Source organism: Chiloscyllium plagiosum, unplaced genomic scaffold, assembly GCF_037043375.1.
Source record: "Chiloscyllium plagiosum isolate Xiang-an unplaced genomic scaffold, Cpla_swu_hap1 HiC_scaffold_7, whole genome shotgun sequence".
Taxonomy (NCBI): domain Eukaryota; kingdom Metazoa; phylum Chordata; class Chondrichthyes; order Orectolobiformes; family Hemiscylliidae; genus Chiloscyllium; species Chiloscyllium plagiosum.
The window spans coordinates 3,759,153-3,782,483 of NW_028270145.1; the positions used below are offsets into that span (position 1 = coordinate 3,759,153).

Here is a 23,331-nt window from a genome sequence, read left to right on the forward strand (position 1 = left end):
TGCTTGTCTGTGACTTCTGTTGGTAAATTTGTGCATGTCAATGTTTGAGAGCAGGTTGAGCATTGCCTTTGCTCTTTTTTTTTAACTCTTTGGGAGAGTTATTCCCAGAACCTTGGAGACAGGTTTTCAGAGGGTGAGATGTGAAAGGAAGAAAATTGATGGAAGCTTGTGTCCGGCCAGTTTACTGATGAGCTCCTGCTCCAGACTGCTTTCCCAAAGGCAGGAAGGGTCTAATGTTGGCAATCCATTGGCAGGAAGCCAATTTGGGTAGCCCAGGGGTTAATTTTCATTTCTTTCCCCAGCATCAGATAATTTTGTCTGTGGCTTATAGGATCCCAGTGTCTTGCATCCCAACAACTCTCAGCTGGTCAGACCAATGTACGATTTCAATGACATTTAGTGCTGGCCACATAAAATGGCAAAATTGAAACATTCCCATCTCAAAGGCTTGCCATAGCTTGATAATCTCTTGGAGACTGATGTCTCCTTTGTGCTGGGGCTGGTACAGAGTCAGCTGCTCTGCTGATAATGACGACTCTCTACATTGTTGCTGACACTCCTGCTTCCACACGGGCAATGTTCCCGCTGCTGACTCTGACTACTGCAAACCATTGCTGTGCCTCCCTCCAATCTACAGTATCTGTTTGTTACTCTGTTCTCAAAAATAAGTCCTTAATTGGCCAGCTCAGTTATGGCTGTTTAGGAAATCCTTCTGCTGCTGGGTTTGGGACTTGAATCCATAGATGATGTGAAAAGGATCAAAGTCCAGGTTCAGCTTTTTGTTTTGAATGATCATCTGAACAATATCCCTCGAGCTGGCACTGGGTGCTTTTGCCTATCCCTCCAGAAAGTTTCAAGTATTGATTTTTGTGTAAGAGGTTTTGCAAAAAAGTCATCAGAAATAGTGGTAAAACTGTCAGGCATTTCAAACAGACAGCATTGACTTGGTCACATTTAAGTAGTTGAAAGAACATTGAAAGAAAAGTTTTTTTTAAAGATTGTGAAAATTACTTTTGTTTATTATAACAAAGTTACAATACTGTTCAATGTTAAAGAACCATTAGTCAAGGTTGAAATAACACACGTTCACATTTCGACAGTCTATGCCTAATCCTGAAGTGTGATGCCTCCTCTTAGCTTAATGTTGCGAAAAGAAAGAGGAGATTTTAAAAAATAACACAATGTCATGCTGTGCTTGTAGTGCAAGAAGTACAGGGATCAGTTCACAGAACAGAAGAAAGCTATTTTTGAAGAGAAGCTCGAGGCAAGTGAACTGTTCAAGGATAAAAAGGCATTGTATACTAACAGGTAATTATCAATGTCAGACATAGTGGTAAATACGGTGTAAAGGTGTCCTTCATAAGAACAGTGCATTAAAATTTGAAATAAAAAATTTCTTTTAGGGCATCAATGAACAGTCAAGTGAAACATTTCAACACCACATTGCTGCTAAAATTGTTATTTCTGTTGTGTAACGAACTTGATCCATTAAATCTCCTTTGCCAATATATATATACACTTGTAAAATGTAATGATGAGCTTGCTATAATGATCGTGCATATACTTTATGGTCTTTTATTTTCAGGCATATCTTCTGTACTGATTTGAGAATGAGTTACAATTGCAACATGTAAGAGGCATTTGGATGGGTATATGAATAGGAAGGGTTTGGAGGGATATGGGTGCTGGCAGGTGGGACTAGATTGTTTGGGATATCTGGTCGGCATGGACGAGTTGGACCAAAGGGTCTGTTTCCATGCTGTGCATCTCTATGACTCTAAGTAGGAACTATATATGAGATGCAAAATAAGGAATTTTCCTTTAAAATGAGCATGCGCTTTGGCACTTTGATGATTTGGCAAATGATTATTCAATCACATTCACAACAAAAAGCAATAGGGACAATTTCCAAATTATTTGGACTTTGCAGAGTTAAAATGACCTCCTGGGCTGTAACATTTCTCTTGAGACCAGCTCCCATCTAGCCTGGTGTTAATCCCAAATACATATAGGGGTTATTTACAACATTACCTGGCCATCTGTTCACAGGAGCCAGGAATATTGGAGTAGCACCTTCCTCCTCATTGGAGTGCTTGACTGTTTTGGCTGAAGAATTACTATTTCCTTTAAGAACTTGTTTAAGTCTTTATGTTAGGAGTGTCAGGGAATAGTGTCATTAAAAGCAAGATTTTTCCTGCTTTTATAGATTGAAAACCAGAAGTAAACATGAAGACATCATAGGAAGAAGTAGGAAGCAAATACTATAAATTCATTCAAGTCCAAATGGGATAAAGTTCTTTTTTTAAAAAAAAACAATATTTTGGATATATATGAGTAATTTGTGATATGACACAAAATCATACAATGGTCATAGCAAAAAAGGAGGCCACTCAGCTCTCGATGTCTGTGCTGTCACTGTAATTTAACCAGTCCTACTCCCCTGCCCTTTCCCTATAGGACTGCAACTGTTTTCTCTTAAAATAAGAATCTAATTTGCTTTTGGAAGTCAGTTGGTTCCACCTCCACCAAATGTTCAGTCAGTGCATTTCAGATTCAAACTGTGTTCTGTGATTCGATTAAATTCCCTACAGTGTGGAAACGGGCCCTTCGGCCCAACCAGTCCACACCGACCCTCCAAAGAGTAACCCACCCAGACCCATTTCCCTCTGACTAATGCAGCTAACACTATGGGCAATTTAGCATGGCCAATTCACCTGACCTGCACATCTTTGGACGGTGGGAGGAAACCGGAGCACCCGGAGGAAACCCACGCAGACACAGGGAGAATGTGCAAACTCCACACAGACAGTTATCCGAGGCTGGGATCGAACCTGGGACCCTCGTGCTGTGAGGCTGCAGTGCGAACCACTGAGCCACTGTGCCGCCCCAATGTTTCCTCATGTTCACTTTGTTTCCTCTGCCGTTCACTTTACGTTGGTGTATCATGGTCCTTGATCCTTCCATCAATGTGAAAATTTACTGCCTATCTACTCTATCCAGTTGCTTCATGATTTTGAACCTTTATCAAATCTCTTAATTATCTCCTCTCTCTGAAGTTAGCCTCCTATACCGTCTATCCACTTAACTAAGATGCTCATCCCTGAACCACACCCAGATAACTTTACATCTCTCTAAACCCTTCAACCTCTTCGGAGAATGTAGTGCTGAAAATTGGACACTGCTGCAGTTGAAGCTGAACAGTATAGTTAGAAAGATTCACCATAACTTGCGTGATTTTGTGCTCTATGCCTCCATTTAAAGAAGCCCAATATCTCCAGTTTTATTACCACAATTTGCCATGCCATCTTTTAAATTTTTTACATTTGCATCCCAAGTCACTCAATTGCTGCATCCACTTTAGAATTAATCCTTTATTTTATATTGCTTCTCCTTGTTCTTCAGACCAAAGTGTATCATTGCACACTTCCTTTTCTTAAATTCCACTGGCCTATCTTGTCCCCTTGAAATCCATATTGGAAATTATAGAACAAGAGAAGGTATTCACCCATAGCCCTATAGCAGGTGCTATATTTACAGAGGGAGCTATCTATTCAAATCCAATGTCACTGCTCTTTTCTCCTATCTTTTGAAATTTCTTCCTTGCAAATATTTACCCAAATGTGTCTCCAATGCTGTTCCAGTTTATGCTCCATTGACCGTTAGTGACGGACCGGTCCTCACCTAATAACCCTTGATGTAAAGAATAACTTTTTTGTTACTTTAGTGATGGTCTTGATTCTGTAGCCCTTTGCTAGTGCTTCACAAACCCTTGAAACAGACTCCTATTGCTTACTATCAAAATGGAACCTTTATTACATCTCCCCATTCATTACTCTCTGTTGCAATTTAAAGTAAGCTTTTTAAAATCCTTTCTACAAAATTATAGGCCCTAACCCTTTGTACCTGTTCTGATAACAAGAGTGCCCACACCTCCTTGTAATATTTGAACTTTGGCCTAATTAGTAATCCAAATTTTATTCAAATATGGACATCACTGGCTGCACCAGCATTTATTGCCCATCACTTCCTTCTATACCAATTCCGATAAGGACTAAACCAAGAATTCCATTTGAAAATGCCATATGTAAGCCAACCAGGACTCTCACTTTGCAAGAGGTGGATTTATCTGGACACAGGCAGAGTAGCTGCTAATCCCTACAATGTCGTAGTGATTGACACACTGTCTGAGCAGGGACAGTTCCAGGTTCAACTCTGTTCTGAGTTGGCTGACCTTGATAGGGTGGCCAAAGATCCTGACTCTGATTCGAGTCAGTGGTGTTGATTTGAAAGTGCATGAGTGTGGCTGCGGAAAAGGCTGTTATGGGGCAAGATGGGTGATTAAGTGGAGTATTGCACTCATTGCTTTTACTCGTACATCATAAATAGCCATTTGGCAGGGGGAACATAACTACCAGGAAGTCAAAAAGTGGAGCCTTTGTTAAATGAAGACAAGACAATTGCAAAAGAATACAAGTCCTGTCACTTCATTGTGGAGTTGGATGATCTCCCTTGATATTATTTGTCTTCTAAAAGGTGAAACTGTGCCATTCACGATTTTTCTCACAGTTGATTGTGACCATTGCCAGCTGTAGTTGAATTCAGTCACCAGGCTTTGAAATGCTAATCAGGTATTTGGAGTTCTCGTAAATGGAACAATGTGATGAGATCCATATATAAAATGACAGTGAGTCATTTATTGTAATTTCAGTGCTGTAATTTTATTTTCCCCCCAGTGTTCAGCAGCCTTTCCAAGGTGATTATCTGGAAATCAGTAAGAATCCTAAATACCAGAAGCTGAATGGTGCAGTGGAAGAGAAGATTGTGCTGGCGGATGTTGTAAACAAAATTAACCGAGCTAACGGCAAGGTCAGAGGAAATTTGGTTTATGGTTTTATTATGGGTTTTCTTTCCTCAGATGTTTCTGCTGTACCACAAATTCTTACCTAAAGTGTGGCAGCCCTGAGGTAACTCTGCAATATGGTCTTTACACTTTTTTAGAACTTAAAACAGGAAAATGGGTTGTCTGCCGATTATAGGTAAATACTGCATGAGGTTCAATTTTGAATCGATATGGAGTCTGAAATCCCACATTCAAGCCTGTAATGAGTGAATTAACACATTTCACTTGGGCCTCTGCTGAGGTTAACACGATTGGTTTCAGTATCCGTTTACAAAAGAAGAAAAAGTTCAGGTTCCTGCACCTGATGAGTGAACATTGATCTGTGGATGTAATGAAGACAGAGGGGGACTTGGATGTAATGTAATCCCAGTGGATGGAAAAAATGGTGATATGTATTATCCATGTTTGGCTATTAAAAATGGTCACCTCGTGTGACGTACTGAAAGGGTGTCGTGACTCATAAAACTGTCACCTCTTCCTAATGAAGTGAAAGAAGAGGGGAAACAAATAATGAAAAGATGTTTTATTACCCAGTCAATCATTTTATATTTTAAACTGGTTAGTTGTTACTCTCAATAGTAAATGATAGATATTAATTGGAAAGAAAAAAAATATACCTCCCAATTGAGCCTCAAGTTGAGATGATTAATTATTATTCTGTTTCCAATTTATAATTCTGAAACCAAACTGCATGTTGACCGTGTACTGACTGCAAGAGCTTTAAGGTAACTGATATGCTGCTGAGTCAGCAGGATTGTTCGTAATGTGTAAATCAGGAGCACACGTGAATCAAAGAAATTCCAACTTCAGCAAGAACAGTTAATAGAGTCAGTCGTAAGTGACTGTAAAGATTGCAGTAAAATTAATTTTAAAATCACGGTAAGCTTGAAAAGAAATTTGAATAAAATAGACCATAAGACATAGCAGCAGAATTAGGCCAGTCTGCTCCACCATTCAATTATGGCTGCTATGTTTCTCAACCCCATTCTCCTGTCTTCTCCCCATAACTTTTTATCTCCTTACTAATCAAGAACCTATCTATCTCTGTCTTAAGGGCACTCAATGATTTGCCCCCTGCAGCCTTCTGTGGCAGAGTTCCACAAATTCACCACCCTCTGGCTGAAGAAATATGATTCATTCTTTCTAATAATTGTTGATATTCTTTGAATATAGGTAGCTCCAAGAATCTTCCTATTAACCCAAAGCAACTTCATCTTAGCTGATCAAAAGTCAGGCCAGATCAAATCCACTATTCCAGTGATGGACATCACCAGCGTGTCTGTTAGCAAACAGACAGATGGACTCTTTGCTGTACACCTCAAAGAGGTAAGTGTACCATAGACCAGATATTAAATGTCACTTTGCATAAAACAGAAATGGTTTAAATAACAGGAATGCATCAATAATCTGAATTAGTTTGTTTCTTTTCAGAAATTTGTGAGGCTGACAAATAATTAACAAGTGAAAGAATGGTGGCTTTTAAAGTTGATTTTTTTTTCCTGTGCTGTGTTTACCTGCTGGTTCCCTATTGGTTCATTGATGTTTATTGTGAGACCTCATTTAAAGTAATTTTATAAACTGTAGCAATCTGTTTAAATTCAGTTTAAACTTCAGTAATGTACAATAATAAAATCTAATGGTATTAAGATATTTTCTAATTATGCATAACCTAGTGAAATTCTAACTCTTTCATTCGAAGTCATTCTATGGAAGTGATGTAATTCCTTTATTCCATTCCTTTTCAAATAAACTGTGGAAGTACCGATTAAAAATGTGCAATTTTAATTTTAGTAAGTGTGCTGCCAGCCAGAAAAAGTTTTGTTGTTTGATCTATATCTTTGATCTATCAGAATACAGTGGATATCCAAAGAGACTTGGTTCAGCTGCATTGAAAAATGTCACAAACCGGTGCAGAAAATAATCAAGAAAGCTAATTGAATCTTGGCTTTTATATCTAGAGGGGCTAGAGTTAAGCATGCAGAAATAATGTTGCAGTTATACAAAATCCTGGTTAAACCCAACTTGGAGCACTTTGAGCAGATCTGGACACCACACCTTAGGAAGGACATTTGGCCTTTGAGGGAGTACAACATGGGTTTACAAGGATGATGCATGTACTTTGTATGTCAGATTATTAGCAGAGATGATACAAATGAGGCTTATTTTCTCCAGAATCTAGAAGATTAAGAGGTGATTTGATCAAAGTCTTCAAGATATTAACAGGAAAAGAAAGGGTAGATAAAGATAAACTGTTTCCACTGGTTGGGGATTCTAGAACTAGGGGACATAGTCTGAGATATAGGGCGAGACCATTCAGCAGAGATGTAGGAAGTACTTCTACACACAGTGGATGGTAGATGTTTGGAACACTCTTCCACAAATGGCAGTGGATGCTGGATCTTTGGATACATTTTAATTAAACAAAAGTTATTGAGATACGGGGCAAAGACAGATACATGGAATTGGGCCATGGATCAGCCACCATCTCATTGAATGGTGGAACAGGTTTGAGGGGCTGAATGGACTCCTCCAGGTCCTATTTCATATGGCTGCTATTGAGAGCATTACAATTGCCTGGTCACTGTGCAATGACACCTGCTACAATTGCAGATGTTGGAAGCTTGCTTTTATATGATGCTTTTCAAGGTGTCTGTATGTCCCAAAGCACTTTGTAGCAATTGAAGTAAATTTGAAGCGTATTCATCATTGTGACATGTGATACCACATTTGCATACACCAACTAAATAAGTGGGCTCTGTTATCAGTTTTATTGTTGTTGATAAAAGAATAAATATCAGTATAGTGGCTCGGTGGTTAGTGCTGTTGCCTCACAGCACCAAAGGTTTGATTCCAACCTTGGATGTTGCCTGTGTGGAATTTGCACGTTTTCCCCATGCCTGTTGGGTTTCCTCCCACAGTCCAAAGATATGCAGGTTAAGTGGACTAGCCATTTTAAATTGCCCTGTAATGACAAGGGGTATGCAGGCTAGGTGCGTTAGCCACGGTAAATGCAGTGTTACAGGATATGTTTTGGGGGTTGAGGAATGAGGAATCACTTTGAGGGTCAGTGCAGACTTGATGGGCCGAATGGCGCCTCATTGTACTTGTCGTGATTCTTTGATTCTATATTGGCCTGAATGCCTGGTTTACCTGCTAGACTCTATGATTATGATTATGAATATGGTAACAGGGCCCTTAGAAAATTGTAGAATGAACAGGCAGAGTCATCATAGATTTATGAAAGGTCAATCACATTTAACAAATCTGTAAAGGTCTTTTGTAAGAGTGTAACTAGTAAGATGAGTAAGGAAGCCAAATGTAGTCTGTTTTAATTTTCAAAGGACGTTCAACTACAGAAGAGTGCTACTCGAAGTTAGGACTGGTGGGATTGATGGTAATGGATTGACCTTTAATCAATCAGCACAAAATAGCAAGAATAAACTGAACATCTCTGCATTTGGCAAGCTGGTACCACAGGACTTGAACTGCGTCTATTTATAATCCATTTTAATTAAATAACTGAAAGAACTGAACGTTACGAATCCCAGTTTGCGACCGAGTTAGGTCGGAAAGTAAACGATAAGGAGAGCCAAAGGCTTACGCAGTGGCATGAAGAAAAGTTGGGTACATAAGCAAGTAAAGTTTTTTTTTTATAATTTTTTTTGCAAGTTGACAGACTGGGTAATGTTTGTATTCAAAGGAATCTTGGGAGTCTGTCCTTGGGCATGAATCTTAAGATGTTTAATTGCTGCACAGCAAGAACTTGGAAGCAATCAATATGCTAAATTTTATTGGAAAGGAATTGGAGTAAAACAGTAAACACTGCTCAGCCCAACTATCCAGCATATGAGAGAGGCCACACCTGTAGTCCTGTGTAGCTTTTCCCTTTTTTTACTTAAATGATATACTTCCCTAGAGTGCAATGAAGACTGGTTCATTCAGTTGAGGGTAGTCCTATCAGGAGAGACTATGCAAGATTATGCTTATATTTCCAAGCATTTAGAAGAACGACACATGATCTAGATTAGATTAGATTACATTAGATTTTTTTAGATTACATTACAGTGTGGAAACAGGCCCTTCGGCCCAACAAGTCCACACCGACCCGCCTAAGCGAAACCCACCCATACCCCTACATTTACCCTTTACCTAACACTATGGCCAATTCACCTGGCCCTGCACATCTTTGGACTGTGGGAGGAACCCGGAGGAAACCCACGCAGACACGGGGAGAACGTGCAAACTCCACACAGTCAGTCAGTCGCCTGAGGCGGGAATTGAACCCAGGTCTCTGGCGCTGTGAGGCAGCAGTGCTAACCACTGTGCCACCGTGCCGCCCTAATTTAATCATTTAACAACTTAATATGGGTTGACAGGATAGAAGCTGAGAAAACATCTCCCCTCGCTGGAGAATGTTGAACACAGCGTAACAGGCTGAGATTTTAGCTACTGAGTCGGTTGCCTCGTATTGAAAGCCTGGTCTCTATGCATCGAGTCTGCCTTGGTTAAGGAATTACAAATTACAAGATTCTCACTCTTAGGATGTATGCAGGTACAAGATAGAGTCAGGTTCACTGACCCTGTAAGATACTAGGAGGACAAAGAAGCAGGCAAGAGCTGAACTGGGCTGATTTTAAAGAGCCTGCTTTGGTTGTCTAGGGCTTCATCCCATTGTTTTGGAAGATTTTTGGCCCTCTATACCCCTCATAATCCTTCCCATCATACCTCATTGCATAGCCCCTCCTATATCCATGCCAACTCGAAGGTAGCTCACCCTGTATCCACCAGGAGCAGTTATAAAGAAAAAAAATAAAAGTTTGAAAAATCTAAACCGTGTCCACATTCTATTATATAAGAAGCCAGTTGAATGATCTTAAATCTCAAATGGTCAATCCTCTATTTTAAAGAAAAACCTTTTCATATCTAACATCAAAAACTGCTAATCGTTGAATAGACTCTTTATGCAAATAATCAAATTGTGAATTCAGAAACTCTTGCTGAGATAGTAGTGGCTCTAAGTTTGTGCGAAGATTTGTAGCTCGGGGTGCTCGTTGTTGTGGTTCTGTTCGCCGAGCTGGAAGTTTTTGTTGCAAACGTTTCGTCCCCTGGCTAGGCGACATCATCAGTGCTTGGGAGCCTCCTGCGAAGCGCTTCTTTGATGTTTCCTCCGGTGTTTATAGTGGTCTGTCCCTGCCGCTTCCGGTTGTCAGTTTCAGCTGTCCGCTGTAGTGGTTGGTATATTGGGTCTAGGTTGATGTGTTTGTTGATGGAGTTTGTGGGTGAATGCCATGCCTCTAGGAATTCCCTGGCTGTTCTCTGTCTGGCTTGCCCTATGATAGTAGTGTTGTCCCAGTCGAATTCATGTTGCTTGTTGTCTGCGTGTGTGGCTACTAAGGATAGCTGGTCGCGTCGTTTCGTGGCTAGTTGATGTTCATGTATGCAGATTGTTAGCTGTCTTCCTGTTTGTCCTATATAGTGTTTAGTGCAGTCCTTGCATGGTATTTTGTACACTACATTCGTCTTGCTCATGTTGGGTATCGGGTCCTTCATCCTGGTGAGTTGTTGTCTGAGCGTGGCTGTTGGTTTGTGTGCCGTTATGAGTCCTAGGGGTCGCAGTAGTCTGGCAGTCAGTTCCGAGATGCTCCTGATGTATGATAGTGTGGCTAGTCCTTTTGGTTGTGTTATGTCCTCGTTCTGTGGTCTTTCTCTTAGGCATCTGCTAATGAAGTTGCGCGGGTATCCGTTTTTGGCGAATAACTTGTATAGGTGTTCCTCTTCTTCTTTTTGCAGTCCTGGTGTACTGCAGTGTGTTGTGGCCCTTTTGATTTACGAACAAATCAATGGAACACCCATGGAATCACCAATCTCGGGACTCATAGCAGAGGCAGTTATGGCAAAGGTTAGAACAAACAGTCCTACCACAAATTCAACCCAAACTCTGGGTCAGATATGTCGATGACACGTTTGTAATCATTAAAAACACGGAAATAGAAAAAACACACCGGATCATCAACGCCACACTCACAGGAATCCGATTCACGAGAGAAGAAGAAAAGGACAACCAACTCCCATTCCTAGACGTGATGGTACAGAGAACACCGAACGGAGAATTTACTACAAGGGTATACAGGAAAGGCACACACACAGACCAAGTCCTAAACTATGAAAGTAACCACCCCAACACACACAAATGAAGCTGCATCAGGACACTATTCAAAAGGGCCACAACACACTGCAGTACACCAGAACTGCAAAAAGAAGAAGAGGAACACCTATACAAGGTATTCGCCAAAAACGGATACCCGCGCAACTTCATCAGCAGATGCCTAAGAGAAAGACCACGGAACGAGGACATACCACAACCAAAAGGACTAGCCACACTACCATACATCAGGAGCATCTCGGAACTGACTGCCAGACTACTGCGACCCCTAGGACTCATAACGGCACACAAACCAACAGCCACGCTCAGACAACAACTCACCAGAACGAAGGACCCGATACCCAACATGAGCAAGACGAATGTAGTGTACAAAATACCATGCAAGGACTGCACTAAACACTATATAGGACAAACGGGAAGACGGCTAACAATCCGCATACATGAACATCAACTAGCCACGGAACGACGCGACCAGCTATCAATAGTAGCCACATGCAGACAACAAGCAACATGAATTCGACTGGGACAACACTACTATCATAGGGCAAGCCAGACAGAGAACAGCCAGGGAATTCCTAGAGGCATGGCATTCACCCACAAACTCCATCAACAAACACATCGACCTGGACCCAATATACCAACCACTACAGCGGACAGCTGAAACTGACAACCGGAAGCGGCAGGGACAGACCACTATAAACACCGGAGGAAACATCAAAGAAGCGCTTCGCAGGAGGCTCCCAAGCACTGATGATGTCGCCTAGCCAGGGGACGAAACGTTTGCAACAAAAACTTCCAGCTCGGCGAACAGAACCACAACATAGTAGTGGCTTTTGAAATTTAGCCTGGCTTTCATAATGATATAGTGAAACTGTTTGTTAAATGTCAACATGCAGAGTTATTATTTTAACAATCACTGGGGTTGCAGCCCTCTTTTTTTTAAAAAAAGGAGCAGTTTAACTTGATATCCTGGCACTTACGCAGAATCAGCTAATCAAAGGTCGATTCTCCTGCTCCTCGGATATTGCCTGGCCTGCTGTGTTTTTCCAGCACCACATTTTTCAACTCGAAAATTCATGACTCCCACATTATCCTCGCAACAGCCCTTGCATCTGTGTATATATATGACACCCAATTCAAATGATCCTGCTGACTTCAGTTTTCCCTCTTTGAATTATGCTGCTCTAACTTTCTCCTATTCGTGAAGGTAGCATCATTAAAAATAGAATTGGACTTGTACATCCTGGGACCTGCTTATCATATTTTAGAAGTTTATTGAATCTTCCAACTCCTCAAAAATCTGGCACACAGTTTCAGAATAAAGAGTTTGCCATTTAGGACTGAGCTGTTGAGAAATGTTTTAACTCCAAGGAGTATGAATATTTGGAATTCTCTGCCCAGAAACCTGTGGATTCTTGCTCATTGAATATATTCAAGACATAAGTTAGCAGATTATTGGCAACTAAGTGACACAGAGAATAATATCAGAAGGCTGGAGTTAAGGTAGATGATCAGCTATGCTCTTGTTGTATAGTGAGTCATGCTTGAAGTGTGGTGTATTCCAGTTCCAATGTTTTATTTCTTGAGAATAGTGCTGTGCTTCCAGGTAATGTTGAGCGGCTGCATGCAGATGAGAATGAGAAAGGTGCCAAGGATAAATCCTCAAGGGGACACCAGGGAGAGTAATACAAGATCACAAAGAGCAGCAATTGCTAGTGATTCTCTGGCTATGATCAGATATAATAGAATGAAACTAGGTGAGAGCAATCCCACACAGAGGGATAGGAGGAGGATAGGGTGGTCAACCATGTCAAAGACTGCAGACAGGTTAAAGAGAATGAGGCCTGAATGTCTCCCTTTGTCACAGTCAAATAGGAGATTGTGCAACTTTGATAGTAGCTATTTCGGATCTTGGGAAGGAATACCTTGAAAAATACAACATTCCCTCAGTACTGAGCTGAAATGTCAGCATAAATTTATTGTGCAGCCTCTGGCATAGGATTTGAACTCAAAACCTTAGGAAAAGGTGCTGCTATTGAGACAGAGGTGATGTTTATAGGCAGCTCAACTACTATTCACAGTTTGAAACGGCACCATACTGGTCACCAGGCTTTGCCATGAAAATTAACTATGTGGAGGTGGGGCCACACCCCAGAAAATGGAAACACACTGATAAAACCGATAAATGTTCAGGTTTTTCTCTACATTCTCAAAATTAACACAAGGAAGTCACCTGTTGACTAGTTAAAACTTTACAGGATTTAATCTCAAATCGTCTTTAAGAATGTGTTGTTTCTGCCATCCCCTCAGGGAATGTTGTAAAAGTATCTGAGGCTGGGCTATCAGGAATAGTTCAAGACCCCTAGTATGATGTAATTCAGGAGCTGACTATCCAGCAGTCCCTTGGCAACAGGAGCTACTGACTGAATGTGAACATTAATATACCACTGACCTTTCATTGTTGAGTTCTGGTGGTGGGGGGTGAATCCTTTGTCTGACATTTTAAATTGATGCAATTCAAGAAGAGATATAACTAATTTAGTTTGCTGCCTGATTATGAAATGTGACTTAAACAAAAACATGCAAACAAGGATGCAGATCAGTATTAACCAAGTGAAGTTTGTTTAATCTAGGTTTGTGCCAATTAAAGTAGAACGTGAATCACTTGTTTAAAAAATACAGCAAATTAACTAGGTTTTAAAAATAAATTGATAGTATTGATTTGGTTTGTCAATTTGTGTTAAATGGAAATCCAAAGATCTAATCAATCCAGTTTGATTCACTGTGGCTTTGTTCCAAGTAATATGTACACGTCTTCATTTAACAGCATTGTGTTACAACACGTGACTTCAAGCATTGTTTGAAATTTGTACGCTACGTCAGCTTAGTTAGAAGCTAGTTTAAAGTTGTACTTATCTAGAAATTGTAATCAAAATATTCACATCGATGAATTTATCAAGATTTTCCACTTTACATAAAATTGACAAGTTATGCTTTGATCTTCTCATATCTTTGGGGCTAGCTGCATTTATATAATTCTGATTAAATTCCAGTCAGTGTTGGGGAGCCCTTTTCAGAGAGGGAGGGAAGAAAATTATTACTCCTGCACAGGGGAGAGTGAATAACATACTTTGTTTTCAATTTTAACTAAGCCTGACTGCATTGGGGTTTAATTTTGTTTGCCTCCAGCACATATCAAAGCTAGTCGTAGCCAGTTCTACTGTGGAACTAATGTTGGAAAACAAATAATGTGATTTTCCTGTTGTGTACATGAGATTTGAATTCATCTGCCAAAATTAGGGCAGACATAGTCACTGTCCCATTACTGTAGCTGAGAAGTGGAAGCATGTACTGGACTCAAAGTGAAATGTTGCCTAATTTGCTGGAGTTAGATCAGGAAACTTGTCTAATTTCAAAAGAATGGGTCTTCCTTTGGTTCAGACTCTGACTAATGCAGCGGATGGGTTAAAATTACATAAGTATCCAACTTCCATCTTCAAGCTGCACCCTTGGGGCAGGAACTTCACTTCTGGGTGGTATATAACTCCTTTTATCACAGACAGACAAGCATCTCACGAATGTTCAGATTGGGGAAGAATAAATGACATAATTTGGCATAATCTGACTCCCTTTTAACACTCTGGCGCTTGCACTCTGGGAAGTACTTCTGTCCAGTTGCTTCAAAGTGTGAAGTCATCCCAATAAATGAACAATTCAATTTTTAAGTGTTTCCTTCTGGACTAGCAGTTATCAGAACACTTGACAAGGCAGAATTCATTAGCCTCCCATTTCTGGCATTTTTTGCCAACCTGTGCTTCTCCTTACCTGATACTGCAGCCTTCCTTGCTTTCCTTGGTTTTGAGTAGGGCAACTTTACTGAGAAAGGAAAATAAAGTTCAAATGTCAAAAAGGCTCAAATGTCTTACTGTATGGGCTGCTGAATATTTCAATCCTGCCACACCACTACTTGCCTGCCCCACTTTTTCCATTGCCCGCCCACCACCAAAACAAAAAAAATGTCACACTTGCAACTTCTGTTAAATGTACCATATTTATTCAGGCTAAGATTGAGATACAGTTATATGTGAGCTCCTTCTAGTGACAGAAAAACATATTGCAGGACTAAACATTGCTATTTTTCCACAAGAATGAGTTATGTAATATTCATGTGCTAAATGACATGGTGAGGGTTTTTAGTTGAAGCTCATTAAAGAAGGGAGCACTTTCTTTTCCCATTCTTGGTGTTTAATATTCCAAAGGCATATGATTGTCAAAACAGAATACTTTAATTCCAGCCTGAGAATATTACCCATCACGCTATGCCTGTTTAGGAACTGGCCATTCACCCCCTCATCCTTGTTCCACCATTCTGTGAGATGATGACTGAGCTGTGGCCTAACTCCTTCTACCTGCATTTGGCCCATATCCCTCAGTGCCTTTACTTAACCTGTTTAAAATTAACTGATCCAACGTCCACTTGCGTTTGTGGATGAGAGTTCCAATCATCTACCATCTATTGTGTATAGAAGTGCTTCCTATATGTCTCCTGAATGGTCTGGCCCTCATTCTCAGGCTATGCCCCTAGTTCTGGTACCTCCAACCAGTGGAAATTGTTTATCTGCCCTTTCTTTTACTGTTACTATCTAGAAGACTTTAATTAGATCACCCTTAATCTTATAAATTCTAAAGAAAACAGGTCTAATTTATGTAATCTCTCCTCATAGCCTAACACCTGAAGTCCGTGTATCATTCTTGTAAACCTATGCTGTACTATCTCCAAGGATCCTCCTTAGGGTCTGGTACCCAGATCTGCTCTTAGTACTCCAAGCAGAGTCAAATAGGGTTTTGTATAACTGCAGCATAACCGCTGCAGCTTTGTACTCCAGTCCTCCATTCCATTAGCTTTCTCAATTTGTTTTTGAACCTGAACCCTCAAGTCTCTTTGGAGGCTGATGGTTTATTTCTGTGTTCCTTAAGTGGCATTTTAGGGTGGGCAATCTTCTCAGACATTCACTGTATTTAATGCTGTATCTTCTAGAAAGTGCTCTGATCTATTCTTGCTGACCAAAATCAATAGCCTAACACTTACATTGAACTCCATCTACCACAGTTTTCCTATTCACAGCACAAAATTATACAAGATATCTATAGACTATCATCTACACTTTCTACTATGCCGTCTAACTTTGTGCCATCAGCAAATTTGGATATATGACTTCCTATGCTATTATCCAAGTCATGAATAAATAATGTGAATAATTGATGCCCTACTCATTTCATTTATGGAGGCCTCTTGCTGTCAGCTAAGCATCTTGGCGTTCATCCTAACAGCTAGCATTGGGTTTGAGCAGTTAAGTGCACTGGTTTATCTCTGGCGTTCAGGCTTTGTAATGATGAATTCAAATACCATGCACTCTAGATGACAACACTAATTTTGCCATTTTTCTTTTTAACCAGAGGTCCACAGCTGCTGCTAAGGGTGATTTTCTGTTCACAAGTGATCGATTGATTGAGATCATCACAAAGCTTTATCGCACAATATTCTTCAAAACCAACCAGAAGATAAATGTTGAGATAAATAATGAGTAAGTCTTTTGATTTTTTTTGGCAAGGGATGGTGAGAAAGATGGATGTTGTAAATCTGTTTAGAATGCTGGAAGTGTACCCAAAGTGACTGAGGTTCTGCAGATGGAAGACTAAGCCATTCATTGTGTCTGGTCATCAGAATGTACATTCAGTCCTGGACACTGTGTCACAGAAAACAGTGACTTGATCTGTTTGGTCAGCAGCACTAATTCTCACCATCTTAAAGCTGTCTAATCTGCAGTTCCATTTCACCTTTAGCCTTATCTAGTGTTATCAACAAAGCCACTATTCCTTCCTTCCAGGTCACAAACCTGAATAAATCTTTGATACAAACTTCCCCTAAACTTACTAAACTTTCCTCTGATCATAGGCAATCAATCTTTAACAAAGACTTCAGCTCAATCCCCTTACACTCCTCCAGAAAGATTTTAGACTTGGTGTGACACTGAGCGGCTCACCACCTTTATTTCCATAAGTGTCTTTCTCCATCAGACCCTCACTCCTCTCTTATAAATTCTTATTTGCTGTGTTCTTCCCTCTTACCCTCTCTAAAATATGTTAATTGTGAACTGATTACAACAACCATCTCATTCTGCAGATTCAGACTTGAAACATTGTTATGTTTCTCCTTCCGCAGGTGCTGTCGGATCTGCTGGATTTCTCCAGCATTGCCAGTGTTTGTCAGGTTTCCTGCATTTGCAGTATTTTATATCTCTGCTGCCCTCACTCATTCATTCTGATTGTCTCTGCCCCTGTACTTGCAGCTCTCGTGTCTCTGTCCAACATTAATATTACCTTTGAACCTGCTGACAATGGTAGTTCTGTTGTTGTTTAGTGAGCTAACCTCAACCTAGAAAAGGCGAAAATCCAACTCTTTGACACCATCTATGGCCTTTCCCGGGATGTTGCTCCCACCCACTGAATATCAAGGTCGTAATTTCCAAGGGTATCACTGACCTATCTGCTTTGCAGAACTTCTCTCCAAATACCAATCTCAAAGTGTTAGATATTCTTCATGGGGGTGAGTGGTGGAAATCTGGAAAATGTTTGGCTTCGCACACCTATCTCCGGAGAAAGTGTCTCAAATAGCTGGATTTTCAACCCTGGAAGATTGGTAATTGTTGGAATCAGTGTCACCATGAACACAGATTGGAGGTGGCCTTTGGGGCTGCCAATTGCTGAGCTGGGCTGTTCTGTCAGACTTTGTCTAATTTGCTTTGTTAAATAATAGACCCTCTACACTTCACATTCACTCATTCCCAACTGAATCACACCAACAACGCTGCTAAAATGATTCTTGTGATACATGATGAGATTACAAGCCTCATTATCTTGTTTTAAAGTTAGTAAGTCAATGTTAATACAGTGAAGCTGTACATTAAGTCCCCAATTATGTTATACCATATATGAAAAAAGTTCATTGCTAAAGCACATTCAATACATTTAAATACTTGAAGGTCATTAATCACTTCAAAAAAACAAGCATTTGTATTGATAACTCCATAAGAAAGATAGCTAATCTTTTTCTTACTATTTTGAGCTGCCAATCAAACCCTGAACTTATTTGTAATCTCAAACCATGGTGCTGTAGAAATAGCCTAGGAACCCTCCAACCACAAGGGATGAACTCGGATTTCACCAGTTTCCTCATTTCCCCTCCCCCAACCTTGTCTCAGTCAAATCCATCGAATTCAGCACCGCCTTCCTAACCTGCAATCTTCTTCCTGACCTCTCCGCCCCCACCCCAGTCTGACCTATCACCCTCACCTTGACCTCTTTCCACCTATCACATTTCGACGCCCCCCCCCCCCCCCCCAAGTCCCTCCTCCCTACCTTTTATCTTAGCCTGCTGGACAAACTTTCCTCATTCCTGAAGAAGGGCTAATGCCCGAAACGTCGATTCTCCTGTTCCCTGGATGCTGCCTGACCTGCTGCACTTTTCCAGCAACACATTTTCAGCTGCTATAGAAATAGACAAATAACAATAATACTAAAATGATAACATTTAATTTCAACAGGCATCTATTAAGACTGTAAGGACAATTTTATTTTTGTTCTTACAGACATAAATGGGTATACAATTTTTATCAAAATTTAAAGTGCGGCGATTTAAATAACCTGACAGTTCTACAGCTGTCCCTTTGGAGCATTTATATCTCCATTAAAATTGTGGCATATTTTCACAAGAGTGAAAATCAGATCTTCTGCTTCTGTGCACCAACAGAATGAAATGGCCCAACTGATTGTAATTCATGGTTTAGATTAGAGTGGTGCTGGAAAAGCACAGCAGTTCAGGCAGCATCCGAGGAGCAGGAAAATCGACGTTTCAGGCAAAAGCCCTTTATCAGCAATGTCGATTGTACTGCTCCTCTGATGCTACCTGACCTGTTGTGCTTTTCCAGCACCACTCTAATCTAAACTCTGGTTTCCAGCATCTGCAGTCATTGTTTTTACCTACCTGATTGTAATTCATACCTGTGTTCTTGATACCATGCCTTTTTTCCTGTGAAAGTGAAATTGGGGGTTCATCTTCCATATCCAGGTTCCTAGAGTCTCCCTAATTCTGAAAATTCAGTCCAAAGTCTTCGAACAGATCAGAACTGATTTCTTTACACTATTTTTCTTCATTTGAGTCTCTCCTCACACAAATTCTTGAGCTTCTTGGTGCCCTATTGTCACTTCTACAGTTTCTAGTTTCCTGATCCTAGCTATCTCCTTTTCAATGTGAATATCCAAGCTCTCTCCACCTCTGTCTTGCACAGCCCTCCTTCTGCCAAGCTTGTTCACTGAGCAACTTCTTCTTTAGCTTCACTCACTTCTTTCAAATAATAGAGTAGTTGTGGGAATCCATTCCAATTAAGTTATACATGCTTTTTATAGGGTGAGTGGAACTTGATTTGTTTCAGTTAGACTCAGACTCAGACCCTGCCCTCACCTCTTTTGCCAATACATTGAAGTCTGCATTGGTGCTCCTCCTAATACTCACCCTGAGCAAGAAAGTTTTCATCAGCTTTGTTTTTGAATTCCATTCTCTTGCCTTCACATGGGATCTGTCTACAATTGTTCTTCCCTGTCTCTGGTTTCAGAGACAGGCTGTGAACCAATGTACAGTTACTAGCCCATGTGTTCCCACAGTACATATCCTCATATCCTGCTTCCTGTAAGGAATTTGTTCCATCCCCTTCGTTTGTCGATCACTGTCACACGTTCTGACAAATCACGTTTCTCTACTGGTGTTTCAAAGCTGTCCTCCTCTTCTCTCACCCAAAGATTATGACCCTAACATGGTTGATAGCAATCTGAATGAAGTCCATTCAGTTTCCTACGTTTTCTTTGTTCTCACTCCTTCCCTTCACTACCAACACTACGAAATGTTTCCCCTTGTCCTCACCTTCCACACCGCCAAATTAATTACTCAAGATAGTCAACCTTCACCACTCCACTACTTTCAGCATGATGCCACCAGCAAATATACCTTTCCCTCTCCTCCCCTTTCATCAATTCAAAGGCTCTACTCCTTTTATTACATCCTGATCTCTTTTTTTTTTATTTGAAACCCACATTATTTCCTCTGGCATCTTGAGATCAAAGTCCTCCTTCCTTTCCACCTTCAAAGGCTTCAACCATACTTGCTAGATGAGACAATGATTTTCTTCTGCTTTATTCTATGTAATGTAATGTATTCACTGCTCACAATGTGGTCACCTACACTTGATAAAGCTTGGGTGATTGATCTGTGAAACTCTTCTGTTCAACCTGCAAGTGTGGCCCCAGTCTGCCTGTTGTTTTAATTCTGTCTCAATCCCATTATGATCTCTTTGTCCTTGCCTTCTACCATAATCCAAAACAGGTAAAGGTGAGGACTGCAGATGCTGGAGATTAGAGTTGAGAATATAGTGCTGGAAAAGCACAGCAGGTCAGGAAGCTTCTGAGGAGTAGGAGAATCAAGGTTCTGGGCAAAAGCCCTTCATCAGGAATGAGGCTGTGAGCCAAGGGGATGGTGAGATAAATGGGAGGGGGAGGGGGCTGGGGGGAAGGTAGCTGGGAGTGTGATAGGTAGATGGAGGTGGGGGTAATGGTGGTAGGTTGAAGAGGAGGGTCTAGCAGATAGCTGGGAATGAAGAGGGACAGGTAGGTTAGATCATGACAGCAGTGCCAAGTTGGAAGGGGATAAGGTGGAGGGAGGCAAATGAGGAAACTGGTGAAATCCACATTGCTGCTGTGTATTTGGAGGGTCTCCAGACGGAAGATAAGGCATTCTTCCTCCAGGCGGCAGGTAGTTAGACAGTGGCTGGCAATGGTGGAGGCCCAGGACCTGCATATCCTCAGCAGAGTGGAGGGAGGAAGGGAGTTGAAGTGTTCGGCCACAGGGTGGTGGAGTTGGTTGGTGCAGGTGTCCCAGAGATGTTCTCTGAAGCACTTTGCAACTAGGCACCCTGTCTCCTCACTATAGAGGAGACCGCATCGAGAGCAACGGATACAGTAAATGACATGTGCAATAGACAATATGTGCAGGAGTAGGCCATTCTGCCCTTCAAGCCTGCACCACCATTCAATATGATGGCTGATCATCCTTAATCAGTATCCTGTTCCTGCCTTATCTCCATAACCCTTGATTCCACTATCCTTGAGAGCTCTATCCAACTCTTTCTTAAATGAATCCAGAGACTGGGCCTCCACTGTCCTCTGGAGAAGAGCATTCCACACAGCCACCACGCTCTGGGTGAAGTTTCTCCTCATCTCTGTCCTAAATGGTCTACCCCGTATTTTTAAGCTGTGTCCTCTGATTCGGCACTCACCCATCAGCGGAAACATGTTTCCTACCTCCAGAGTGTCCAATCCTTTAATAATCTTATATGTCTCAATCAGATCCCCTCTCAGTCTTCTAAACTCAAGGGTATACAAGCCCAGTTGCTCCAGTCTTTCAGTGTAAGGTAATCCTGCCATTCCAGGAATTGACCTCGTGAACCTACGCTGCACTCCCTCAATAGCCATATTGAGGTGCAGGTAAAACTTCGATGGATATCGAAGGCTCCTTTGGGGCCTTGGACAGAGGTGAGGGGGTGGGGTGTGGGCACAGGTTTTATCATTCCTGCGGGGCAGGGGAGGGTGGGGGGCGTGGACCTGACAAGGGAGTCGGGGAGGGAATGGTCTTTACGGAAAGTGGATGGGGTGGGAAGGGCAATATATCTCTGCTGGTGGGGCTCATCTGTAGCTGGCGGAGGATGAGGCGTTCTTCCTCCAGGTGTCAGGTGGTTAGAGAGTGGCGATGGAGGAGGCCCAGGACTTGCATGTACTCGGCAGAGTGGGAAGAGGAGTTGAAATGTTCGGCCACAGGGCAGTGGGATTAGTTGGTCGAGATGTTCTCTGAAGCGCTCTGCAAGTAGGCGTCCTGTCTCCCCAATGTAGAGGCGACCACATTGGAAGCATAATCCAAAACAGCTGAACATATGCTCAAGGAATAACAGTTCCTCTTTCAAGTCATCACTTTACAGCTTTTTGGATTCCCACAGTTTAACACCATCAGAACATAACCTCTCACCTAATTTATTTGCATTTTTAATGTTTTTTTTCCAGACAGTATCTGTCAGTGATTACATTTCACTTACTTACACCTCCTCTGGTTCCTTTCTATTTTTGTTGCTTGTCCTGTTGCTTTCATTTATTCCCTCACACCACTATCCCTTTTGTTACTTGATCACTTGCTTCTACTCTATGTCAGGAATAAAAGAATGACAAAGAATGACGAGGGTAGGAATAGGTCCAGTCAAGGATAGTAGTGGGAAGTTGCGTGTGGAGGCTGAAGAGATTGGGGAGACACTGAATGAATACATTTCGTCAGTATTCACTCAGGAACAGGACATTGTTGCCGATGTGAATACTGAGTCACAATTAAGTAGAATGAATGGCTTTGAGGTATGTAGGGAAGAGGTGTTGGAAATTCTGGAAAGGGTGAAAATAGATAAGTCCCCTGGGCCTGATGGCATTTATCCTAGGATTCTCTGGGAAGCAAGGGAGGAGATTGCAGAGCCATTGGCCTTGATTTTTATGTCCTCGTTGTCTACAGGAGTAGTGCCAGAAGATTGGAGGCTAGCAAATGTGGTTCCCTTGTTGAAGAAGGGGAGCAGGGAATACCCTAGTAACTATAGGCCAGTGAGTCTCACTTCTGTTGTGGGCAAAGTCTTAGAGAGAATTGTAAGGGATAGGATTTATGAACATCTGGATAGGAATAATGTGATCAAGGATAGTCAGCATGGTTTTGTGAAGGGCAGGTCGTGCCTCACAAACCTTATTGAATTCTTTGAGAAGGTGACGAAGGAGGTGGATGAGGGGAAAGCGGTAGATGTGGTGTATATGGATTTTAGTAAGGCATTTGATAAGGTTCCCCATGGTAGGCTACTTCAAAAAATACGGAGGTATGGCATTGAGGGTGAGTTGGAGGTTTGGATTAGGAATTGGCTGGCTGGAAGAAGACAAAGGGTAGTAGTTGATGGTAAAGGTTCATCTTGGAGTGCCGTTACTAGCGGTGTTCCGCAAGGATCTGTTTTGGGACCATTGCTGTTTGTCATTTTTATAAATGACCTGGAGGAGGGGTTAGAAGGTTGGGTGAGCAAGTTTGCGGATGATACAAAAGTCGGAGGAGTTGTTGACAGTGAGGAAGGATGTAGCAGGTTACAGCAGG

At 41.4% G+C, this 23,331-nt stretch overlaps 1 protein-coding gene across 3 annotated transcripts in view; it reads left to right on the forward strand.

Moving 5' to 3' along the window:
- Nucleotides 1-23,331, forward strand: part of myo1b (myosin IB) — a 275,282-nt gene that overhangs the window by 248,122 nt on the left and 3,829 nt on the right. For all 3 annotated transcript variants that reach the window (XM_043692880.2, XM_043692882.2, XM_043692884.2), the window contains 4 exons: nucleotides 1,202-1,308; nucleotides 4,734-4,866; nucleotides 6,074-6,226; nucleotides 16,521-16,648. In XM_043692880.2, the coding sequence (XP_043548815.2) occupies nucleotides 1,202-1,308; nucleotides 4,734-4,866; nucleotides 6,074-6,226; nucleotides 16,521-16,648 (521 nt within the window). The remainder of the gene's footprint in view (nucleotides 1-1,201; nucleotides 1,309-4,733; nucleotides 4,867-6,073; nucleotides 6,227-16,520; nucleotides 16,649-23,331) is intronic.